Source organism: Microcebus murinus, chromosome 2 (assembly GCF_040939455.1).
Source record: "Microcebus murinus isolate Inina chromosome 2, M.murinus_Inina_mat1.0, whole genome shotgun sequence".
In the NCBI taxonomy this organism is placed as follows: Eukaryota; Metazoa; Chordata; class Mammalia; order Primates; family Cheirogaleidae; genus Microcebus; species Microcebus murinus.
Window position 1 is genome coordinate 39879633 of NC_134105.1, and position 22485 is coordinate 39902117.

Below are 22485 nucleotides of genomic sequence, written 5' to 3' on the forward strand. Positions count from 1 at the left end.
CCTTACGCTACAGGGTTTCCGGCTTCAAGATGGTCGCCTAAACTGTTGAGGCTTTTACCACCTTTCTCCATCCCTCTCGGTGTTTGTGTTTTTTTTTTAACCTGGACGTGACGCATTAAAGGACTCGACGGAAATAGAACTGAAGGAGTTCTAAAATGGCGAACCGTACGGTGAAGGATGCGCATAGCATCCACGGCACCAACCCTCAGTATCTGGTGGAGAAGATCATTAGAACACGAATCTACGAGTCCAAGTACTGGAAAGAGGAGTGCTTTGGCCTTACGGGTGAGCGGGAGCGCGCAGACCCATTCTCGGCCACCTGTGGCCCATTTCTCCTCACTGAGTACTGGTAGGACTAGCGACTGGTCCCTGGGGGTGGGAAGTATGTCATTCAGAAAAAATTGAGTGCCTGTATGTCTAGTCTTGTGTTGGGCTTTGGAGACACAAATTAATCAGATAGGACTTTATTCTGAAGGGTGTCTCAGTTGGGTTGAATTATTCCATATTTAATGATAGCCTGTTGGATTACAAACTGTTAAGCTCAAGGACCCTGATGGAATTCCGTGACATAGCCTCTCGAAAGTCTTAAAGGACCGTTAACATGCTCTAAACCAAATTTATGATCTTACTGTCCTTAAAGCTGGGTCAGTTCCGGTATTTCCACAGTTGGATCCTAATGTAAATATCAGTTCTTCAGATAGTCTTCCGATCTTTGTTCGAATTCTGGTTTTAAATCCATGTCCTTCCATACTCTGGCTGTGGACCTTCAGCCCAAGGACCTTTCGATCACAAGAACCTTTGTTAGCCCTCATTTTCCTTACCTGGAAATAAGGACAATGCTAGAACTTTCCTCATGGCTTGTTGTAAAGACTAAACGAGGTAAGATGAAATGAGGTAAGATGTCATATAGATGAAACTATATGGCATATAGTAATCAATCCTTCAATATATATCAGCTGCAGTCATCATCATTATTATTAATACTAGTATTAAACTGTTGGTGAGTAATTAGGGGCACCAAATCTTTCACTAACTCTCTCCACTTCGAACGAGGAAGAGCTTAGCCCTAATATGTCTGAGATGCCACTCTATTTGTTTTTGTTTTTTTAGCTGAACTTGTAGTTGATAAAGCCATGGAGTTAAGGTTTGTGGGTGGCGTCTATGGTGGCAACATAAAACCAACTCCCTTTCTGTGTTTAACCTTGAAGATGCTTCAAATTCAGCCTGAGAAGGATATCATTGTGGAGTTCATCAAAAATGAAGATTTCAAGTGAGTACAATGTTGACTAGCTAATATAAAAGCTTCAATTTTGGTGGTTCAGAATTGGGCTTTTATTAAGAGGGGTGAACCCATTATGACTCATTTCCACAGAGTTCCACTTCAGGTTTTTGCTCTTGAGCCCTTGCATTTGTATTTTTATTTATTTATTTATTTATTTTTGAGACAAAGTCTTGCTTTGTCACCCAGGCTAGAGTGCCTTGGTGTCAGCCTAGCTCACAACAACCTCAAACTCCTGGGCTCAAGCAATCCTTCTGCCTCAGCCTCCCGAGTAACTGGGACTACAGGCATGCGCTACCATGCCCGGCTAATTTTTCTATGTATTTTTAGTTGGCCAATTAATTTCTTTCTATTTTTAGTAGAGACAGGGTCTCGCTCTTACTCAGGCTGGTTTTGAACTCCTGACCTTGAGCCATTCCGCCCGCCTTGGCTTCCCAGAGTGCTAGGATTACAGGTGTGAGCAACCATTCCCGGCCTGTCTATTCTAATTGTATTAGTCTTCTACATTATTTTCTTGGTCTTTGTAATTTTTCCCCCAGAAAAGGATTATACAAATTCATCGAACATATATTAAGCAGAAGTGAGTACCTAATATGTTGTTGGACACTAAATGCTCAGAGGTAAAAAAGACAACATAAAGTGTTAGTTAAGACGTGTTAGATCTAGGTTTATGTCCTGACTCTATTACTCATTAATTGTGGCCTTGGAGAAGTTACTTAATTTTCTAAGCTTTATTTTCCTTATCTGTAAAATGGGGACAAAAATATCTACTTATAAGATTGATGTGAGAGTTAAAGAAAATAGCATATGCATATCTCTCAACATAGTGCCTGTTGCATGGTAAACACCTAAAAGAGGTAAACACCTCTTAAGGAGGAGACAAACATAATAATAGCTTAATTATGTGTCATGCTCTGTTCTAAGGGCTTTACACATAATAATTCATTTAAGTTTCACAACAACCTTATAAACTTATTATCCCTATTTTACAGGTGAGGAAACAGAGGCACAGAGAGATTAATTTGCCCCAGGTCAAACAGCTCATAAATTGGCAAAGCTGGCTTCAGAGCCTGTATTCTTTGCTATAATATTCTGCTACTCATATTAAGAAAGTGTTGAGTTTCAAATGCCTACTAGTTACCCAAGTGGAGATTTGAGTAAGTAGTTGGATAAAGATGAACAGGAAAAGGAAGGAATCTTACAAAACATTAACAGCTAGAAAATAGCCAAGTTTTGTTAGGTACTTACTATGTGCTATGTGTTAGAGTGTTTAACATTTTAAATGCTTCGCACTTTTAAATGTGTTTCTTATTTAATCCAACAAGCCAGTACGTTAGGTAGCATCATCTCCATTTTACAAGGGCTGAGAAAACAAGTAATTTGCCCAGTAATGTCACAGAGTTAATAAATGATGGAATCAGAATTTGAATCCAAATGTCTTTGACTTTTTTCTGGAACCAGCATTCACATCCATGCGTGTTTGTTCTTGTATTATTATTAAATATACCTTATACCTTCTGTTAAATTCAGTATCTTATCTGATTTTTAGAATAATCCTGTGAGGTAAATAGGTTTTATTCTAGTTTTAAAGATGATATATCTGACAACTGACCAATATGTACAAAGTTCCCACAGCTGTAAGTGGTACAGTGGTAACTTGAACTCAGATCTCCATATTTTAGCCATCTTTCTTCTGCTCCATACTACCTCCAAAATTGCAGTTTTCTTATCTGCCAAAGAGAAGAAAGAAAATCTTTATCCACTACTGTCCTGAGAAAAGCCTGATGTAAAACTCAGGAACATCTTAGGATGGCCCATTGTTTCACTGTCATCTATTTGTCAGGTATGTCCGTATGTTGGGGGCACTTTACATGAGGCTGACAGGCACAGCAATTGATTGCTACAAGTACTTGGAGCCGTTGTATAATGACTATCGAAAAATCAAGAGCCAGAACCGAAATGGAGGTGAGTATGGTGCCAAGTCTCTGGACTGTCTTTTTTTTTTTTTTTTTTTTAAGAGATGGGGTCTCGCTATGTTGCCCAGGCTGGTCTTGATCTCCTGGCCTCAAGCAGTCCTCCCACCTCAGCCTCCCAAGCAGCTAGGATTATAGATGCAAACCCCCTTTCCCAGCTCAGACTGTCATTTTTAAGCCAGTTTCCATTTCATCAGTACCTGTGCCCTCACATTGTTACATACAATGTGAGTGCTCCTCTCCATCTACATTGTTATAGTCTTCATCCAGGTCTTCCATCTCATGAAGGGGAGTATTCATTCTGACAGCTAGCTTCTTGTGGGCCATACCAAGTCTGGCCTTTCTGCCTTCCTTTCCAACAGCATTTTATGTCAGTCTATGCCTTGCATCACATACTCTCTTCACATGAGCTCCATCCCAAAAGATCTAGCTCCAGAATGGCTTCTCTATAAAAGCCTTCCCCAACCTTCTCAGACAAAGTTAGTTTTCATGCTACATATTCACTGTTCTTTCTACTGGCCTCTCCTCTAGTGCTATACCTCACACTACAGTGTATAGACTAAATGTACTTACACTCACAGCAGTCCCACTTGAAAAATAATGAGTATATCCAAGATAGGCAACTTCATACTTTTACAAAGAGATGCTTTGTATGCTAAAGAGGGATTCAGGGTAATGCAGTCAAAATCTTTTTTCACTTAGTGTCATGACAAAAGATTTGCCTTTCCCCTCTAGTGCATCATTAAACAGTAGAAGGCTAAGAATTTGGTATTGTACTTTAAGCTTTTATTAACTTATTCATTGAATAAATTTATATTGAGTACCAGTGACATGCCATAAACTGCTATGTGCTAGAAATAACCTGGTGAACAAGATGGACATGGTCATGGCCATGATGGGGTTATTTATGATTATACTGTGTTAAACTAAAACAGGGTTTCTCAAACTTACTGACATTTTGGGCCAGATAATTCTTTGTGTGGGGGCTGGCCTGTGCATTGTAAGATTTTAGCAGTATCCCTGGCCCATACACACTAGATAGAAGTAGCACCCCCCTCTAAGTAGGGGAGGTGGGGGTGTGCAAAATCACCCATGGTTAAAAAATATTGAAGTAAGGTAATGGATATCATAGAAGTTCTAAAAAGCTGTTACTCCATGTGCCATGTAAGATACACATTCTATATTCAGAAACATTTGTCTTCAAATGAGAAATTACATTTCAATTATATGATCTATTTAAGATCACCCCTGCATAATTCAGGACTGTTTGTGTTTGCTTTTGTGTGTGTCATTTCTGATCCATTCATCCCTTAATTCCTTGCTTCTAAAGGGGCCTGGCACATAGATGGCCTCATACGAAGTCTTAACTCTTTCACTTTTTGGCTGTATAAATTTATTTCTAGGTTGCTTGAGCCTAATAATTTTTTCTTTCAGAGTTTGAACTGATGCATGTAGATGAGTTTATTGATGAACTACTACACAGTGAGAGAGTCTGTGATATCATTCTGCCTCGACTACAGGTGAGAGATAAGATCTCTAATCATCACCCTTCTCTTCGTAGACAGGCAGACCTCTTAATAAATAGTCTTCCTGTCCATGAGAAAGGTAGTGGATTGGGAGTGAGAAGAAAATACAAAGTATTTGAAGGATAGGGCTTTAAAAGTGAATAAAATCTTCTGTAGGATATTGTATCAAGGATATTTATAGCTTGAGTAGTTTTGAAACTTCATGAACAGCTTTTTTGAAATCAATCTTCTTGTAAAAAGCCAGAATATAAAATAAAAAAAGCCAGGAGTGGGAGACTGAGCCCTTAATTCCTTAAACTTCCCCTTTATCATCCTGCTTCCTTTCCCTAGTGGTAAATAATTGTCCATAAGCCACTGTTCAGGAATAGGTTTTATGATTTAAAAACTACTTTTACAAAATACAAAGGGAAAAAAGATACGGTAGGAAATCTAAAGAGAAAGGGAATGGGCTATATTGGAGAGATAACCAAACTGGAAATTAGTTTCTATGTTGTTATTACAGCTGACTAGCTGTCGGTCCTGGTCTTAGTTCCCCTATCTATAAAATGGAAAAATCAGACTATCTCAGTGGTCTTTAAACTGCCCTGTGGGACCGTTTTAGGAATACTGAGAGGAATAAGTGGACATAGCCCCACGTATTCCAGTCAGAGTAGCTCCTTTTTCTTCTAGGTCTACAGGTCTCACCCACACCTGGCACACAGCAGGAGGTGAGTGGCGGGTGAGCTAGCAAAGTTTCATCTGTATTTATAGCTGTTCCCCATTGCTCCCATCACTGCCTGAGCTCTGTCTCTCCTCCTCTCCTTCAAGTCTGGAAAAATTTTCTTCTGTGAAACTGGTCCTTGGTGCCAAAAAGATTGGGCACCTCTGCTTTAGGACTTGAGAAGTGCAATTTCCTTTGAATAAAGGCCTTTTTTCTTTTGAATGGCTGTACTGAGATATAATTGACACAATAAATTATATTTAAGGTCTAAAATTTGATAAGTTTTGATATGTAAATGCCCTTGATTGTCACTGTAATCGAGACAGTGAATCCCACCCCTTCACCCCCAAGCAACTAATGATATGTTATCTGACAGACTAGATTAGTTTGCATTTTGGAATTACATGGTAAATACTCTTTCTTGTCTCTTTTTTTCAGTCAGCATAATTATTTTGAGATTCATGTTGCCGCACATATCACTAGTTTATTCTATTTTATTGCTGAATAGTATTCCATTGTATGGATATACCCCAATTTATTTACCCATTCTTCTGTTTATGCAGAATTGTGGAATACAAGTGATACCAGACTTTTAGGTACTTAGTCCCCATGTCAATAGAAACTGACATGAGACCAGAAAGATTTGGGCAGGAAAGGCTTTCCTGGAGCTTTTGCTCTAACAAAAGGGAGGACAGCTGGTTAAGGAGGCATCCAGACTGGCTGTCTGAGTAAAGGGCAGGGGAAGTTTTATGTTATAAAGAAGGGGCTAGGTGTCAGCTTTGAAGTCATCATGTGTAGCGGTGGGGTTCTGTTGGTGGCTGTGCACTTGGTGGTCATGCTTCTTCATGCATATCGTGTATCATTAGTATTTTAAATCTTCATCCCTGGGTTTGGTTTTTAGCAAATTAAAATGGGATTATAATGAGGGAAAAGTTAGGGTAAGGTCAGTATAGGGGTCTGTTTTGGCTTAATGCTGTTATATCTCGATAAGTCTGGTTTCTTTGAAGCCAGCTTCTTTATCAGCTGGTGTCAGCATCATGCTTCAGTGGTCCTGGAAGATATTACTTCAGAGACAGACAGTTGGCCCCCCTCTTATATGGGTATGGGCTGAATTCTAGCAGCTAGGAGGTCAGTTGTTTTTTGTTCTTATACAAATTAGGCTGGGTCATCCTCCCCCATGTTGGCTCCCTTAGAAGTGAGCCCCAAGTCTTGTCCCCATACTATCTCATGAGGACAATATATAAAAATCAATTGTATTTCTATACGCTACCAATAAAAAATTGGAATTTGAAATTTATTAAAATACCATTTAAACAGCATCTATTAATAAAAGTATAAAATAAGGGTAATTTTGTCAAAAGATATGACTTATACACTTAAAACTATAAAACATAAGCATTATTGAAATTAAAGAAAACCTAAATAAATGGAGAGATATATCATGTTGATGGCATATCTTATACTGTGACTTAATATTGTTAAGATGTCAATTCCCAAATTAATCTATAGACTTCATGCAATCCCAATCAAAATTCTAATCAACTTTTTTGTAGAACTTGACAAGCTGAATCTAAAATTTATATGAAAATATAAAGGACCTAGAATATCCAAAACAACTTTATTTTCTGTTTCTGTTTTTGTTTTTGTTTTTGAGACAGGGTCTTTCTTTGTTACCTGGGCTAGAGGGCAGTGGTGTTGTTATAACTCACTGCAAGCTCAAACTCCTTGGCTCAAGTGGTCTTGCATAGCTAGGATTACAAGCATGTGCTACCACACCCAGCATTTTTTTTTATTTCTTGTAGAAATGGGGTCTCATTATTGTCCAGGCTGGTCTGGATCTCATGGCCTCAAGTGATTCTCCCACCTCAGCCTCCGAAAGTGCTGGGATTACAGGTGGGAGCCACCTTGCCCACCCTAAAACAACTCTGAAAAGGAACAAAAGTAGGAGGACAAACACTACCTGATTCTCTCTTTTTTGGTTTTTTGTTTCACTTTTTTTTTTCTTTAAATTTTTTTTTTTTTTATTTCTACAGAGATGTCAGGGCAATACCATTGAGAAAGGATAATCTTTTCCACAAATGGTACTGGAGCAGTTGAATAACCAATTGCAAACAAATGAACCTCCATCCTTAGCTCATACCATACATAAAAATTAACTTGAAGAGGATCATAAATACAGTATATAAAAATAAAGACTATAAAACTTCTAAAAGAAACCATAGGTGACAATCTTAATGACTTTGAGTCTGACAAAACTTTCTGTAATAGGACACAAAAAACATGAATTGTTTTTTAAAAATTAATATATTGGCCTTGATAAAAATTTTAAACTTTTGCTTTTCAAAAGATACTGTTATAAAAATAAAAAGGCAGGCCATAGATTCGAAGAATATATTTGCACAACACATATAACAAAGGTATTAAATCTAGAATATATAAAGAACTTGAGGTTAATAACAGGACAACTCAGTGGGAAAATGAGCACACTTTACTAGAGAAGATGTATAGTTGGCCAATGGCACATAAAAAGACACTCAACATTATTAATCATTAGAGAAATGCAAATTAAAACCATCGTGAGGTATATACTACATATGTGTTGGAGTGTCTAAAATTTAAAACACTGACAATATCAAGTATTGGCAAGGATGTGGAGGAACTTAAAGTCTTTGTACACTGCTGGTGATGATACAACCACTTTGGAAAAGTTTGGCATTTTTTCTGGCATTTTTTCTTAACAAGTTAACCATACACCCACAATACAATTCAGCCATTTCACCCAAAAGAAATGAAAGCACATGTCCACATGAAGACTTATACACAAATATTCATAACTGCTTTATTTGTAGTGGCCAGAAACTGGAAATAATTCAAATGTCCATGAACATGTTACTGGATAAACAAATTATGGTATTTCCATACAATAGAATGCTACTAAGCAGTAAAAATGAACTAGTGACACACAACATGGATGAATTCCGGAATACCTATGCTGAGTGAAAAAAACGTACCGATGAGTGCGTACTGAGTGAAAAGAGTATGTACTGTATAATTTCTAACTATATAAAATTCTAGTAAATGTAAACTATGGTGACAAAAAGCAGATCAGTGGTTGCCTGGGGACAGGGTGAAGGAGTGGAGAAGAAAGGAAAGGAGAGATTACAGAGGAGCATAAACTTTTGGACAGGGTAGATATATTATGTTGATGTATGGTTTTACAGTTGTATATAATACATGTCAACACATGAAATTGTATAGTTTAAAAAATACTTTATTGTATATTAATTATACCTCAATAAAATTATTAAATAATACTGTGAAAAATACTGGAGTAGATGCAGATTGAAGGCTTTTGGCTCTTCCAGCTCTAGTCTTGTCTGATTTTTTATATATGTTAGAATTGGTAATATTAACTAAAGGGTCGCAGAGACTGTTTGTAGTCATAGGATGGGAGCTAATTCTTACATGATTTAAGCAACCACAGAAATCTCACTCCCCAGAAATGGGGAGTCTACTACTTCAGGGTTCCTATTTATAATGCTACCTGCAGCTCAGTAATTATGAAACAATTTGCTATATCCCAACTGCTCAGAGGACTTGCTCCCTTGTTAGATGTAAACCAAAGGGGATAATTTAAAGATCAAGGGTCACATATTGTATGATTCTAAAAAATGATGTATCCACATTAGACAAATCTGTAGAAGACAAAAAAGATGAATGGTTCTCAGGGGATGTGGGAAGGGAGGAATGAGGATTGATTACTTAATGGGTATCAGGTGTTTTTCTGAGGCAATAAAGTTTTGAAACTAGCAATAGGTAGTGGTTACACAACATTGTGAATACACTAAAAGCTACTTTAAATGGTTGTATGTTATGTCAATTTCATCCCAAGTTTTCAGAAAAAATCAAAGGAATCAGAAAAACTTAAAAGTAGGGAATTGAATGGATTGCAAATATCTGATAAATGGGTAAGAGGAATTTAAGGCATCAAATCTGCTGGAAAAAAGTAACTGGTGCCCACGCATAAGTGCAGTAAATCAACTCTTCCTCCATACTGACCTAGTCATAATCTTACAAAATAAAAATATATCTCTCCTATTCCATGTTGGCTACTTTAGAGTATATAGTAGAGAGAATGAGATCTCAAATTTGAAAAACCTGCTTTCAGAGCCTAATTTTCACACTAACTCATTGTGGGTTACATTACCTATTATTATCCTTAGCTATAATTATTATCTTTAGAAATGCTGCAAGTGAGAAAACTTCCATGAGCAATCAGGTTGTAGCTAAGGGCTCCAAAGCCCAGTCAGCTCTAAACAAGCCTTTTTATTTAAGTGGCATGGTCTATGTGGAGTCTAGAAGGTAAGCCCATAAAACAAGAATTTGTTAGTGTTTATCAAGACCCACTGAGGAGAGAGAAATTGAAATCTCAGTGATAAATGTTATATCACCAAGAGGTGTGCTCTGGTGTGGGCTCTATTTATGGCTTAGTTGTAGTGACTCTTAAGACTACATTTTCTTCTGATTCTTTTCTTATTAAGCAACCTACAGGTCGTCTGTTTTGCTTCTGATATGCCCTAACATTGGCAAGGAGTTGCTCTGGAATGTATTCTCATTCCATCAGACACAAATACTTAGGAATTAATATATTGATTTTAGTCTCTTCTGAGTCTGGTAAGCATTAAGTATTTTGGATGCCCTGTCTGATACAGTCCTAGATCCCAGACTGTGGTGACCCTGTGATTGTCTTGTTTTTCCTAGCTTTCACATAATTTTGATGAAGGGTGAGAGCTAAGTAGTGTACAAATGTTACTAATTATTCTGTGACTATCCGTCTAGGTCATCCAACATTCTTATCTTTGGCACAAGAGTGTGAGAAAAGGTCTTATGATCCAGTTAGTCCATTTGGCACTTTTGAACTCACCTTTGCCTCTCAGATTCCTCATCACTCAAATATGCACTGATAAGCCCTATCATAAAAGAAAAGGAAGCCAGGAGATGGATTGTTTATATCCTGTGCCCAGTTCAAAATGTATGAATCTCAACAGCTCCCTGGATCCTGGAGATTGGGTGCTACTCTAGGGTTGCCCCTCTGCTGGTGGAACTACCAGCTAACACGGTCTCAGCCATTAATTTATTGGTCCTTGGGTTTTCTGTGTTATGAAGCCCACATTTTTGATTCTAGGTACACCTATACCGATTAATATTTCAGTGACCTTAGAGTATAAGATCACAAGGAATAGAGCCAATAGAAAATGAAAATGTTTTCTTCAGCTTTGTATTTATGTTTATAGGGGAACTTAAGAGTATATAGATTGCAGGTATTTTAAATACCTTAGGAAAATCTTGAACTATCTTTGAAATGAAAAAGCCTCAGCTGTTGTTCCTTGGTTTTTCTGTCAGTCCCAGAAGCCCAATGCAGGAGTTTCTTTTTATTTTTTTTGAGACAGAGTCTCGGTCTGTTGTCGGGGTTAGAATGTCATGGTATCAGCCTAGCTCACATCAACCTCATCCTCCTTGGCTTAAGCGATCCTCCTGCCTCAGCCTCCCAAATAGCTGGAACTATAGGCATGTACCACCACACCCAGCTATTTTTTCTATTTTTAGTAGAGACAGGGTCTCGCTCTTGCTGGTCTCGAACTCCTGAGCGCAGGGCCATCCTCCCACCTCAGCCTCCCAGAGTCCTAGGATTACAGGTGTGAACAAACACACCTGGCCCCAATGCTGGGGTTTCAAGACAGAGGATATTACAATGACCTTTAACTGCCATTATGTTCTCTGTAGAAACGCTATGTGCTAGAGGAAGCTGAGCAACTGGAGCCTCGAGTTAGTGCTCTAGAAGAAGACATGGATGATGTAGAGTCCAGCGAAGAGGAAGAAGAAGAAGATGAGAAGGTCAGGCACCCAAGAGTTTAAAGGTTGTGGGAGGGATAATTATAGAGGATGGGAATGGTTCTTGTTTTTGTTTTCAGACTTTAATTTTTAATTCTCTTTAACCAAAACACCACCTTATTTTCTCATTAGAAGTATAAGCTTTAGAGTCAAATAGACTTTGGTTCGTCTCAGCTCCACCATTTACATGTGGTATAATTTTGTGCACATTACTTAATATTAGTTTTCTCCTCTGTAAAGTGAAGATAACAATAATTTTCTCTCAAGACTGTTATGAGAATTAAATGAGATAGTATACATAAAGCTCCTAGCATAATACTGACACATTATAATTGCCTAATAAATGGTATCTATTAAAATAAATATTTGAGAAAAAACACTTTTTGTAATTGAACTTATCCTAAGAAATAAGCCTAGTTTAGGGAAATAAAATTATTCTATACAGTCATATTCTTTCAGTACTGGTTATAATGCTCAAAAATTGAAAACAGTCAAGCTTCCTAGCTGCCAGAAGCATCAGATAAACTATTATAACTAAACAGACTTCTAGGCAGCCATGAAAACTATTATGAAAAGTACACAGTAATGTGGAAAATGCTTATATTAAGTTAAAATAGAAAGGTCTAAAACATTTGTAGCCTTTTTTACACCCTTCCTTTTGTTCTCCCTTTGCTGTGACACTGGGTCCAGTCATCATATGTGCTGTATGTATCATGTCCTGTAAACCTATATCTTGCTCTTGCAATATGTATATATATCCTATCTTCTCTCCTCAATAAACCTCATTTTCATGCTTGCCTAAAAAAGAAACAATAAAACATTAGTAAACAAAATTACAAATAACAATATATGCATAGAAAAAAGCTAGAAGGAAATATAACAAGAACATTTAAACAGGAATTGATTTTTTTATCTGAAATGAAGTAGAGGTCTAATATTTTCCCCTCAATAAGGATAACCAGTGGTCTCACACTACCATTCCTTTCCCACTTACCTGCATTGCCATCTTTGCCATAATTCAAAGTTGTATATATATGTGGGTCTGTTTCTGGTGTCTCTCTTCTACAGGTCATTTTATCTATTCATATGCAAGTAGCACACTGCCCTAATTATATAGCTTCATAGTTAAGTTTTGATATTTAGTAGGGCAAGTGCCTCCCTCTTTGTAGTTAGATTACTGTGTTTTAAAAGTCACTTGGAGGTGGACTTTGGGACGGGATAGGAAGAGAAACGTAGTGCCCATCAATGACCCCAACCATCACATTTCCAGTTGGAGAGAGTACCATCACCTGATCACCGCCGGAGAAGCTACAGAGACTTGGACAAGCCCCGTCGCTCTCCTACGCTGCGCTATAGGAGAAGTAGGAGCCGGTCTCCCAGAAGGTAAGGCCCTAGTAATTGGCATCTTTCAGGGAAACGTTGAACACTATAGCCTAGAAGTTTAGATTTCAGAGAAGGAAAAAATGCCAGTCTATGAAGAACGTTTGTCCAATGTATTGGATAGTTGTCTATTACTGCAAAACACCCACAAAATCTCACTGGCAGACAACAATAACCACTTGTTTAGTTCACAGGTGAGCAGTCAGTGATTTAAGCATGGTTTAGATAGGCAGGTTTTGAAGTATAAGTTCTGTTTAGTCACTTGTTTTGTGATCAGCTGTCTATTGGCTGATTGGTCAGCTATCTGTTGGTTGGTATAGGATGTTCTTAGCTGTGATGATGGGGGCAACTTTTCTCTGTAGGCTCAGTCGGGCATGTTCTTATGGCAGTGGCAGATAAGAGCAAGAGCAGATAAGCCCCATCATGCAAGTGTTTTTTTCTACTATCTGCTTGTATCACATTTGCAAATATCCCATTGGCCAAAACAAGTCACATGGTCAATTGCAAAGTTAGAGTGGGAGGGTGCTACAAAGTTACATGACAAAGGACATGGATACAGAGAAGGGTGAAGGGTAAAAATGAGGGCCAATGTTTCAATCTACAACATCCAGTGCACCAACCTAGGCTCTCTTTTTCCTTTATAGGCGGAGTCGATCTCCCAAAAGGAGAAGGTAGGCCTTCAGTCATTTGTGATGTCAGAGAGAGGGGGGCAGTGGTGGTGTGTGTATATTGCCAAACAGATCTGGTAGTCTGACCAGTCTTTTGCACAGCCCCTCCCCACGCCGAGAAAGGCATCGGAGTAAGAGTCCAAGACGACACCGAAGCAGGTCCCGAGATCGACGGCACAGATCCCGCTCCAAGTCCCCAGGTATAGCATATGGCTTTTGCCATAGGTTGTCTTAACAATGAGATATAGGAGAAATTAGCCTCCTGCACTACAGGAGTTCCTGACTATACTGTTGCCTAGCAGAAAAGGAAATAGACATGGAATTTGAAAATTAAAAGTTCACATTTTGACTGTACAAGCTTTGTTGATATAATGGTCAGCTTCAGTTTTTTCACCAGAAATTATAGGAATAAGATCTAACAGAGAAGTGGTGAAAACCCAATATGATGTTTGTGAAATTCACCATAAAGTGCTGAATGTATGTGAAGTAGTTTCGTTACTACTTTCTCTGCCTCCCCCCATATATGCCAATTCAGAGAGGCACTACCAACAAGCACTACCAACAAGAGGTGTTACCAGCATAGGCTAATTAAGCCCATGGGAGGCATTAGGGGAGGTGAGAATGACAGTTTAAAGAGTAGAATCTCACCCAATGGCATTTTCTTCTCCAGGTCATCACCGTAGTCACAGACACAGGAGCCACTCAAAGTCACCTGAAAGGTATGTCTTGACCTGTTTTAAGAATTTAAATCTTTATTCAGAAATTCAAGTCCCAATGGCAACTAAGTTGGACTTGAAATTTTGTTTTGGTGGGAATATTAGGAAATCTCCTTCATTATAAGACAAGATTGGCCTCTTGCTCTAAGAAGTACTGGGATTATGTATCTGGTTTTTGTTTTTGTAGGATTGTAGCTGTGGATGATGATTGAGCTTTGGTATCAGGAGACCTGGGGTTTAGTCCCTACTTTTAAAACTTAACAGTTGAGTGACCTTGGACAAGTCATTTTGATAAGTTTTCCTTATAAACCCATTTATTATGCCATTTACTATTATACATACTCTAACTCTGAGGTTATTTCCTCAATGGTAAATTATGGATAGTAATACTTGACTCAAGGGTGCTGCTCTGAAACATAAAAAAGACACCAAGTACATTTAATGAATATTGGGTGTCATCTCCATCCCCTTTAAGTCCTTGTCCAGCTCCTTAATCTAATGATTTATATGTGTTGCCATTTCAGGTCTAAGAAGAGCCATAAGAAGAGCCGGAGAGGGAATGAGTAATGGACTCAGTTTGCTTTAAGTTCAAATGGCCTCCTGTGGATATGAGAGTATCTATCTGGAAGGATTAAGATCTCCGCCCTAGGCAGCTATACAAATATTTTAGTTTTTTCTTATCAAGTTTCTCCACTTTTTTTTTTTTAACAAAAGAGGTGCTAAGTTTTGTATCTCTTTTTGAATCTTAACATCTTTGAGGGATGATGTTCCTAAGATCAGTTTTAGAGGGCAGTTAATATTTCCTAAAGATCCCCTCTTTGTTATTAAACCTGACACACCCATTTCCCATTTTTCTGTAGTTTACTTTTTGGTTGTTCTGTGATTGGAACTGCTTTTAGGATCCTGGGATTTGTGCTGCTGCTATTATTCAAATATCAAATCAGCAAAACATCATAGTTCCTAAGTGTTTTGCAGCAGTGGCAAGTGGTAATAAACATGAAAACTGGTTAGCAGCAGTTTTGCAAGAACAAAATGCATTCAAATGTAAGGATAATTCTGGATCATTTAATCCAATTTCATCGAATAGTTCAACAAATGGTAGCACTTTAACACCCTTCACGCAGCACATTCTTACAGAGTGCCATTTGTTCCCACAAGCTTTTAAACCCAAGTTAAGGTGCTCAGCCTTTATCAAACACTGACATTATCCAATCCTAATTAGTAGCAATAAGGGCATAAGGATTGAAAAAGATTTGATAGAGAGAAAATTGTCTAATACTCCTCATGGTTTTGACCTCAATTGCTGGACACTAATGCCATTCACAAAGGCAGAAAATACAGCAGGGGCCAGGCGTAGTGACTCACACCTATAATCCCAGCACCTTGGGGGAGGCTGAGGTGGGAGGATTGCTTAAGGACAGGAGTTCGAGACCACCATTGGCAACATAGCAAAACCCCACTTCTGCAAAAAAAAAAAAAAAAATACAGCAGGAAGAAACAGCTTTTAGAGAGGCAGGAGTAAGAGGATTGTGGTGATAGTGAAAATGATACTCATTTTAACAAGTTTAATCTGAGATAACTGTGGTATAGATAAAGCCCAGGCAGTTGGGAATAGGGACTACAGTTCTCTATAGTGATTGAGGCAGAGAATTGACAGTGTTTATGTAACTGTGGAAGATGCAGACGAGATTGCCCAAGGAGAGCGTGTATGAAAAGCAAACAATAGAACTACAGGCAACACCAACAGTGGTGACAGGAAGAAGTATAAGTCACCTATTTATTGAAGACTATAATGACCCCCTTCAGAAAGACAGGAAAATTAGAGAGTAGGTTGTAGAAGCTAAGGTTTAAGGATACAAAAGCAAAGTGAGGATTAAAGTGTCTCCATGGGCATTAATAATTAAGAGATTATTAGGATCTTTGTTATAAGAGTTCCCTTTACCTGTACTTAAACTCCTTTAAAAAGGGAAAAGTGCTTGAATGACTTCCTGCAACTCTAGACCTAGCAGGAATTGTTAAGACCAGCTGTATTATAGCATCCAGTTTCTTGGGAAGTTATGTCTGGTCATAGTATACACATTGTTATTTGCTATCGAACGGAAGAAACTTTACAGCAATATTAAAGCATTTTTAAAAACTATTTGAGCTTTTGTATTCCTTAATGACTATTTTTATTCATGATTATACCCGAGTTGAAGTTGCTTATAAGAACTGTATGGTTTCTGATACAACTACATATAGGACTACCTTTTAAAAATAAATATAAGCATCTTGGCTGGGCACAGTGGCTCACACCTGTAATCCTAGCACTTTGGGAGGCTAGGAGTTCAAGACCAGCCTAGGCAACATAGTGAGACCCCATCTCTTTCAAAAAAGAAAAAGGTAGCCAGGCATGGTGACTTGGTGCCTGTAGTACTAGCTACTCAATAGGCTGAGCCAAGAGGATCACCTTAGCCCAGGAGTTTGAGGTTGTGGTAAGCTATGATCATACCACTGCACTCTAGCCCGGGGAACAGAACAAGACCCTGTCTAAAATATATATATATATATATACATACACACACACTTAAATCTGTTATAGAGTCCTAGCAGTTATTTCTTTACTAAAGTGATCTAGGTAGAAAGAAATGTCCTCTGGCTAAGCAATACATGGACCAACCAAATCATCCTCCAGTATATTGTTAAAACTTTTATTTTAAGCTATAAAGTATAAGTAAACCCCCACGCACATATAAATAGCCCCAATAAATTTTAATAATAGTAGAAGTAAAATTCTCCAAACAAACTTCAAAGCATACTTAGACATATGGTAAAATCTAGACCAAAATTGGGGCATCACAGCTAACCTATAGCAAGAGTAGTAGAACAAAGATAAGAGTTGAGTGGGACATGAACATCTCTCTAGGTATCATTTTGATAAAAGAGCATTGCAGAGGAGACGAGGCAGAAGGAAAATCCTTATTGTAAAGCCATTTCTGTCATCTGTGTGCTAACCTATTGGATAAGGCCTTGGAATGGTAGCTTCAAAACTTAATGACTAAGCTGGGCATGGGGGCACACTCCTGTAATCCTAGAACTCTGGGAGGCTGAGGTGGGAAGACTGCTTGAGCACAGGAGTTGGAGACCAGCATAAGCAAGAGAGAGACCCCGTCTACTAAAAATACAAAAATTAGCTGGGTGTTGTGGTATGCACCTGTAGCCCCAGCTACTTGGGAGGCTAAGGCAGGAGGATTGCTTGAGCCCAAGAGTTTGAGGTTGCAGTGAGCTACAACAATGCCACTGCATTCTCCCCAGGGCAACAAAGAGAGACTCAAAAATTTTTTGGATACAGCCTACATTTTAAAAATGTTTTATTTTCTGTATACACATATGGATATTATGTACTGAAATTTCAGGAAAGAATTCTTATTCCTTATGCAAAATGAATTCTGATATTTCTTATTTGATACCAGTTTTTAATATTAGGTACAAACCACTAAATTGATTTCACTTCCCACAATTTGAAATACACTGCCTTGAAAGCTTTGCCATAAAACATAATGACCTCTTAATGCTAAGAAATAAAGGGAGATGTGTTCGCAGGGGCAAAGGAAAAAATGGATTTGGTGAGGGGGTTCCAATAGAACCACCCTACTTAAAGCTCATTCCTCTAACTTCTTCCTGCTATTCTTAAGTAGACTGACCTAAGTTTAAATAAGCATTAATCAGAAAACAATGATCACAGATGCACCCACTCTCACAAAGAGGTTAAAATGACAAATTAAAAAAGACAAAAGATAACATGACCTGTTTTTTTAAAAAAATGTGGCCGGGTGTGGTCGCTCATGCCTGTAATCTTTGGGAAGCTCAGGAGGGAGGATCACTTGAGCCCAGGAGTTTAAGGTTGCAGTGAGCTATGAGAACACCACTGCACTGTAGCCTGGACAACAGAAAGAGAGAGAGGCCCTGTCTCAGAAAAAAAAAAAAACAAAACAAGTATAAAAAGTATAAAAGTTCAAAGAAAAGCTTAAGAGATGGTAAATAAGATTGGTAGAACTTAGAGGCCTTATTAGAAAACACAAAATACAAAACAGAAAGCACAAATAAGCTGGAGGAAAAAAATGGAAAAGAACAGAGATAAAAACTATAGAAAATCCAGCAATCTATCAAGAAATATCCTGATGAATTCAAAAGATAAATGAGGTTTCAAGCAGAGAAATAAGGCCATGTATAATGAGAAGAAAAATCAACATGGTCTCAGATCTTATAACAAACTTCGTAAGTCAATGAAGCAAAAAGGCTCCAAAGGTTTGAGAAAAATAAAGTGTCAGAAAGTTTATACTCTGCCAAAGTTGTCTACAAAGAGAATACACATTCTCAAGTATGTAAGAAATTAAAAGTATACAGTCATGAGCCTTTGGGAAAAACTGCCGAATAATGAAATTCAACCAAAGAAGAATCAAATTAAGAACTTAGGAACAAAAAAGGAGTAAAAGGAATGGCAGTAAACCCTTTAGAAACTTTAAATAAAAAATGGGAAATAATTATAAGGTTCAAATTAACTACTAATATTATGAACACTGTCTATAAATAAAAACCAGAAGTAGATAAACTCTTAAGTGTGCTGGCCTCATCCATCATAGCAGAACTCAGGTATAGTCTATTTAAACATACGTTATGCTAGAAAAAATAACTCCAGCCTCTTTAGTGTTTTCCTTAGTTTTAGGAGAAATCTTTCAGGAGTATATTCTCTTGTGGGGAAAATATTGGAGTTGAACATTTGTTCAATTTGTTTTCTTTTGTTAAATACAAGTAAAATTAATTTGCTATATTTACTAAATACAGCAATATGAGCCTACTTTTGTAAAACTATTTGTATGTAAATGTCTATATGATTAAGAGAGATGGCTAGAATGAATAAAGTTCACCAGATAGTAATAGTACTTATTTCTGGCTGATGAACTTTTGAGTGATTTGTTTATTCCTTGTACTTTCATATACTGCTTATATTCTTTTGTAATAAGCACATTATTTTTCACACAAACAATGAGTTGGAGTTTAAAGCTTTTTTTTATAAGTATACCATCACGTTTTATACACTGTTTGCTGGAACTGCAAATTGGTAACCACTTTTCTGAAGGGTATTTTGGCAATATGTAGTGGGAACCTTAGAACTTTTATTCTTTTACCCAATAATGCCATATATGGAAATTTCATGCTAACAGAATAATCAAATATACACACAAATAGCTTTATCCCATCATTTTACGTATTTTATGTATATTAGAAAAACTGGAAACAGCTATAATGCCCATCTACAGGGGACTGAACAAATAAATTACACAGTATATCATTAATACCCATATTTTTAATAATCCTAACGGCAAGGGAAAAATATTAATCTCCATGTCTTTAAACATTATACAAAGCATTACAAAAGAAGATCTTAAGAGTGTTTTCTCTACATACGATTGATAATTTTTTTGTACTTTTTAATTTCTCTATAATGAATCTGAATTCATAATCAACTTTGCAAATTTATAAAACTGAGCTACTATATAAATTATAAACTAAAATTATTCTGTTTTTCAACTTAGGACACTTTTGCCAGTTATCAAACACTGGCAGTTACTGAATGAAGGAGGGGCAAATGAGATGCTGACAATTAGTATATATAACACTATTATGTAAGTAAAACTCAGGTTATCGGTTACTAGGTTACCCATTAATAGCTTTTGCCAAGTGGTATACTGCTCTCCCTTAGGAAGGAAGGCTGGGCTGGGGGCATTCTGTTGTTGCAGGTTGTTTTCCTTTTAAGGAAATTTCAAATACAATCCTCCATTGGTATCCATGGGGGATATTGATTATCTGGGGACCTCCCCCAGAAAACCAAACTCCAAGGGTGCTCAAGTCCCTAATATAAAATAGCATACAGTATTTGCATATAACCCATGCACATTCTCTTGTATACTTTAATTCATTTCTAAGTTACTTATAATACCTAATACAACATAAATGTTACATAAATAGTTGTTATACTGTATTGTTTTGGGAATTATGACAAAGAAAAAGTCTGTACAAGTTCAGTACAGACATGATTTTTTCCCTAATATTTTCAATCTGTAGTTGGTTGAACCCACAGATAGGGCTGACTGTACATACAAAAGTAGAACAGCAAAATGAACACCCCTGTATACCTCATCACCTGTTCTCCAAGACCTAGAAGGAGATGAAATGCTTGAACTTTAATTTAAAAGAAAATCTTGAATGCTCCAAGTCATATTTTAACATAAATGAATAGGTTGGGTCAGGTGTCTCATTAACAAAACAAATGAAGCTGACTCTACCATTTAATAGTGTGCTAAAGGCTTTAATATGAAAAAGTAACAGTAAATACACCTGATCTTAACTCAGGGCTGTAAATATGACACAAATACCCTCAACCTCCTGCAACATTTTCAAATATGTATCATACTGGGAAATAATGGCAAAGGCCCAGGCAGTCTCCTATTTAAGTAATGATTGTGAGGGAGCAGAACAAAGATAATATATTGTCCTTAAAATACATTTTTATGCACTTAGTCTGCATCTTCCACATAGATCCATAGAATCATTTAGCCTAAAATCCCTGGCAAATCTGGTTAATTAATGGGTTAGAGAAAATTACCTCACCTCACCGTATAGTACCAAAACAGCTAAAGAATATATATATATGTATATATGTCACCACCAACTAGAGTCTGAATTCCAATACTACAATCATAATTGATCACAAGTATAATTACCATCCTGGCAAATGTGCTTTCCAGGTGGCAATACAGGACTCAGAATGGATAGAGTATGGCACATACTAATTCCTCAGTAAATAAGAATTATCTTCCCTCTATTCTAATTGCCAGTATTAGTCTCAATGTTTAAAATGCTCTCCTTCAAAAAATGTTTTAATTCAAATTCCAACATGTAAGTGTGCTACCTTTGGAATTCACTTTATTGCTTTGTGCTTCAGTTTTTATTTTCAATGGAGATAAAATGGAGATGGTGCCTGCTTCTCTCAAATTCATCTGGGTGTTGTAAAGATCCAGTAAAATAAAGGACATGAAAAGATCCTTGAATCTTTAAGTCTATGATTTAGAATACTCTATTCACTGAAATAAAGCAAATCTCTGAATTGTTACACCTCCATCATCTAAACCAGTGGTCTCCAACCTTTTTGGCACCAGGGACCATTTTCATAGAAGACAATTTTTCCATGGGGGGCAGGGAATGGTTTCAGGATGATTCAAGCACATTACATTTATTGTGCACTTCATTTCTATTATTATTATTACAGTGTAATATATAATGAAATAAGTATACAACTCACCATAGGTTGGGGACCCCTGATCTAAACAACCAGATAAATTAAACAAATTTGATTCTTGTTAAAAAGATTTATTAACTTAAAATAGAACTACTTTAAATAGAACTGAAAGCGACTTTCTCTTCATTTGAATATGTTCAATATACAAGTATGTAAAAGAAAAAAATTCTCAATCTTCATGTTGTAATTTTATTTTATTTTTTTGCCTTTTAAAAAGTTTTTGGCACTACAAGGTTCTGTAAAGAATAGAAGTGACAAATTTAAAACACATGAAATTCTTTCCTAATTCTTAAGAACAATATATAAAGTCTGAAGCAACCAAAGTATGAATACAGCTAATAGAAAATAAAGAATGTAATTTTTAAATTCTCTCTTTATACAATTCATCAAGGTTAAACAAAACATAAAATTCCCTTAAAAATAGGGTAATAAAATAGATGAAATTTGTATCACTCAATTTGGTGATACTAGTAAAAACTATAGTTCATATTTATATACAAATAATACAGTCTTTAAAAACAGTCTTGAAATTTAAATAAGCTATCTAAACATGTTAAAATTTTAAATCAGGACCTGATTTGTTTTGCTTTCCATTAAATGTCACTTTTTCTGCTGAATGTAACTGACATTGAGGTACGGATACCCTTGAGACAGCAGGATTGGCTGGTTGCTGTGCATCGGTAGACCAGCTGAAAGAAAACGGACTCGCATTACTCCGACACGTTTCCTCTTGGTGGGTGGGGACAACGCTCTCTACACCGACGGGTGGCACATCTGTCTGTTGGATACAACACAGACAGGAAACTGAAAGGCTTGTGCCTATATATCTGACAACCCCTTAGAATTAATTTGCAACTAGCTCTCTTTTTTTCTATTTATATACTACAAGAAGACACATGTCAAAACATTTGAGGGGGTGGGGAGAAAGGGGGGAGGGAAATGTGAATATGTGAAAGAAAGGTAAGGAGACAAATAAGAGATGGAGAGAAGTCAAGGAGAAAAACCCACCAAG

General features: G+C 37.1%; 2 protein-coding genes across 10 annotated transcripts in view; one reads left to right on the top strand and one right to left on the bottom strand.

Moving 5' to 3' along the window:
* The first annotated feature begins 4 nt into the window (after positions 1–4).
* Positions 5–16274, top strand: PRPF38A (pre-mRNA processing factor 38A). Its single transcript, XM_012776254.2, has 10 exons — positions 5–285; positions 1111–1270; positions 3123–3244; positions 4687–4772; positions 11263–11373; positions 12641–12753; positions 13395–13421; positions 13521–13618; positions 14089–14137; positions 14659–16274. Exons 1-10 carry the CDS (start codon positions 156–158, stop codon positions 14699–14701), a joined length of 939 nt encoding a protein of 312 aa, XP_012631708.1. The 5' UTR covers positions 5–155; the 3' UTR covers positions 14702–16274.
* A 5374-nt stretch (positions 16275–21648) lies between these two features.
* The window catches only part of TUT4 (terminal uridylyl transferase 4), a 113884-nt gene continuing 113047 nt past the window's right edge, over positions 21649–22485 (bottom strand). For 6 of the 9 annotated variants that reach the window (XM_075998398.1, XM_075998415.1, XM_075998411.1 and 3 more), the window contains one exon: positions 21649–22162. In XM_075998398.1, the coding sequence (XP_075854513.1) occupies positions 22074–22162 (89 nt within the window). In that variant the 3' untranslated portion in view covers positions 21649–22073. Of the gene's footprint in view, positions 22252–22485 lie in introns of all 9 variants that reach the window. The other 3 variants (XM_075998427.1, XM_075998423.1, XM_075998418.1) reach the window with 1 other exon arrangement.

Bases quoted from the DNA above. Each gene is read 5' to 3' on its own strand.
- PRPF38A (XM_012776254.2), top strand. From the start codon at position 156: ATGGCGAACCGTACGGTGAAGGATGCGCATAGCATCCACGGCACCAAC. The intron at 286-1,110 runs GTGAGCGGGAGC...TTGTTTTTTTAG, and splicing joins GGAGTGCTTTGGCCTTACGG to CTGAACTTGTAGTTGATAAA. The intron at 13,619-14,088 runs GTATAGCATATG...TTTCTTCTCCAG, and splicing joins ATCCCGCTCCAAGTCCCCAG to GTCATCACCGTAGTCACAGA.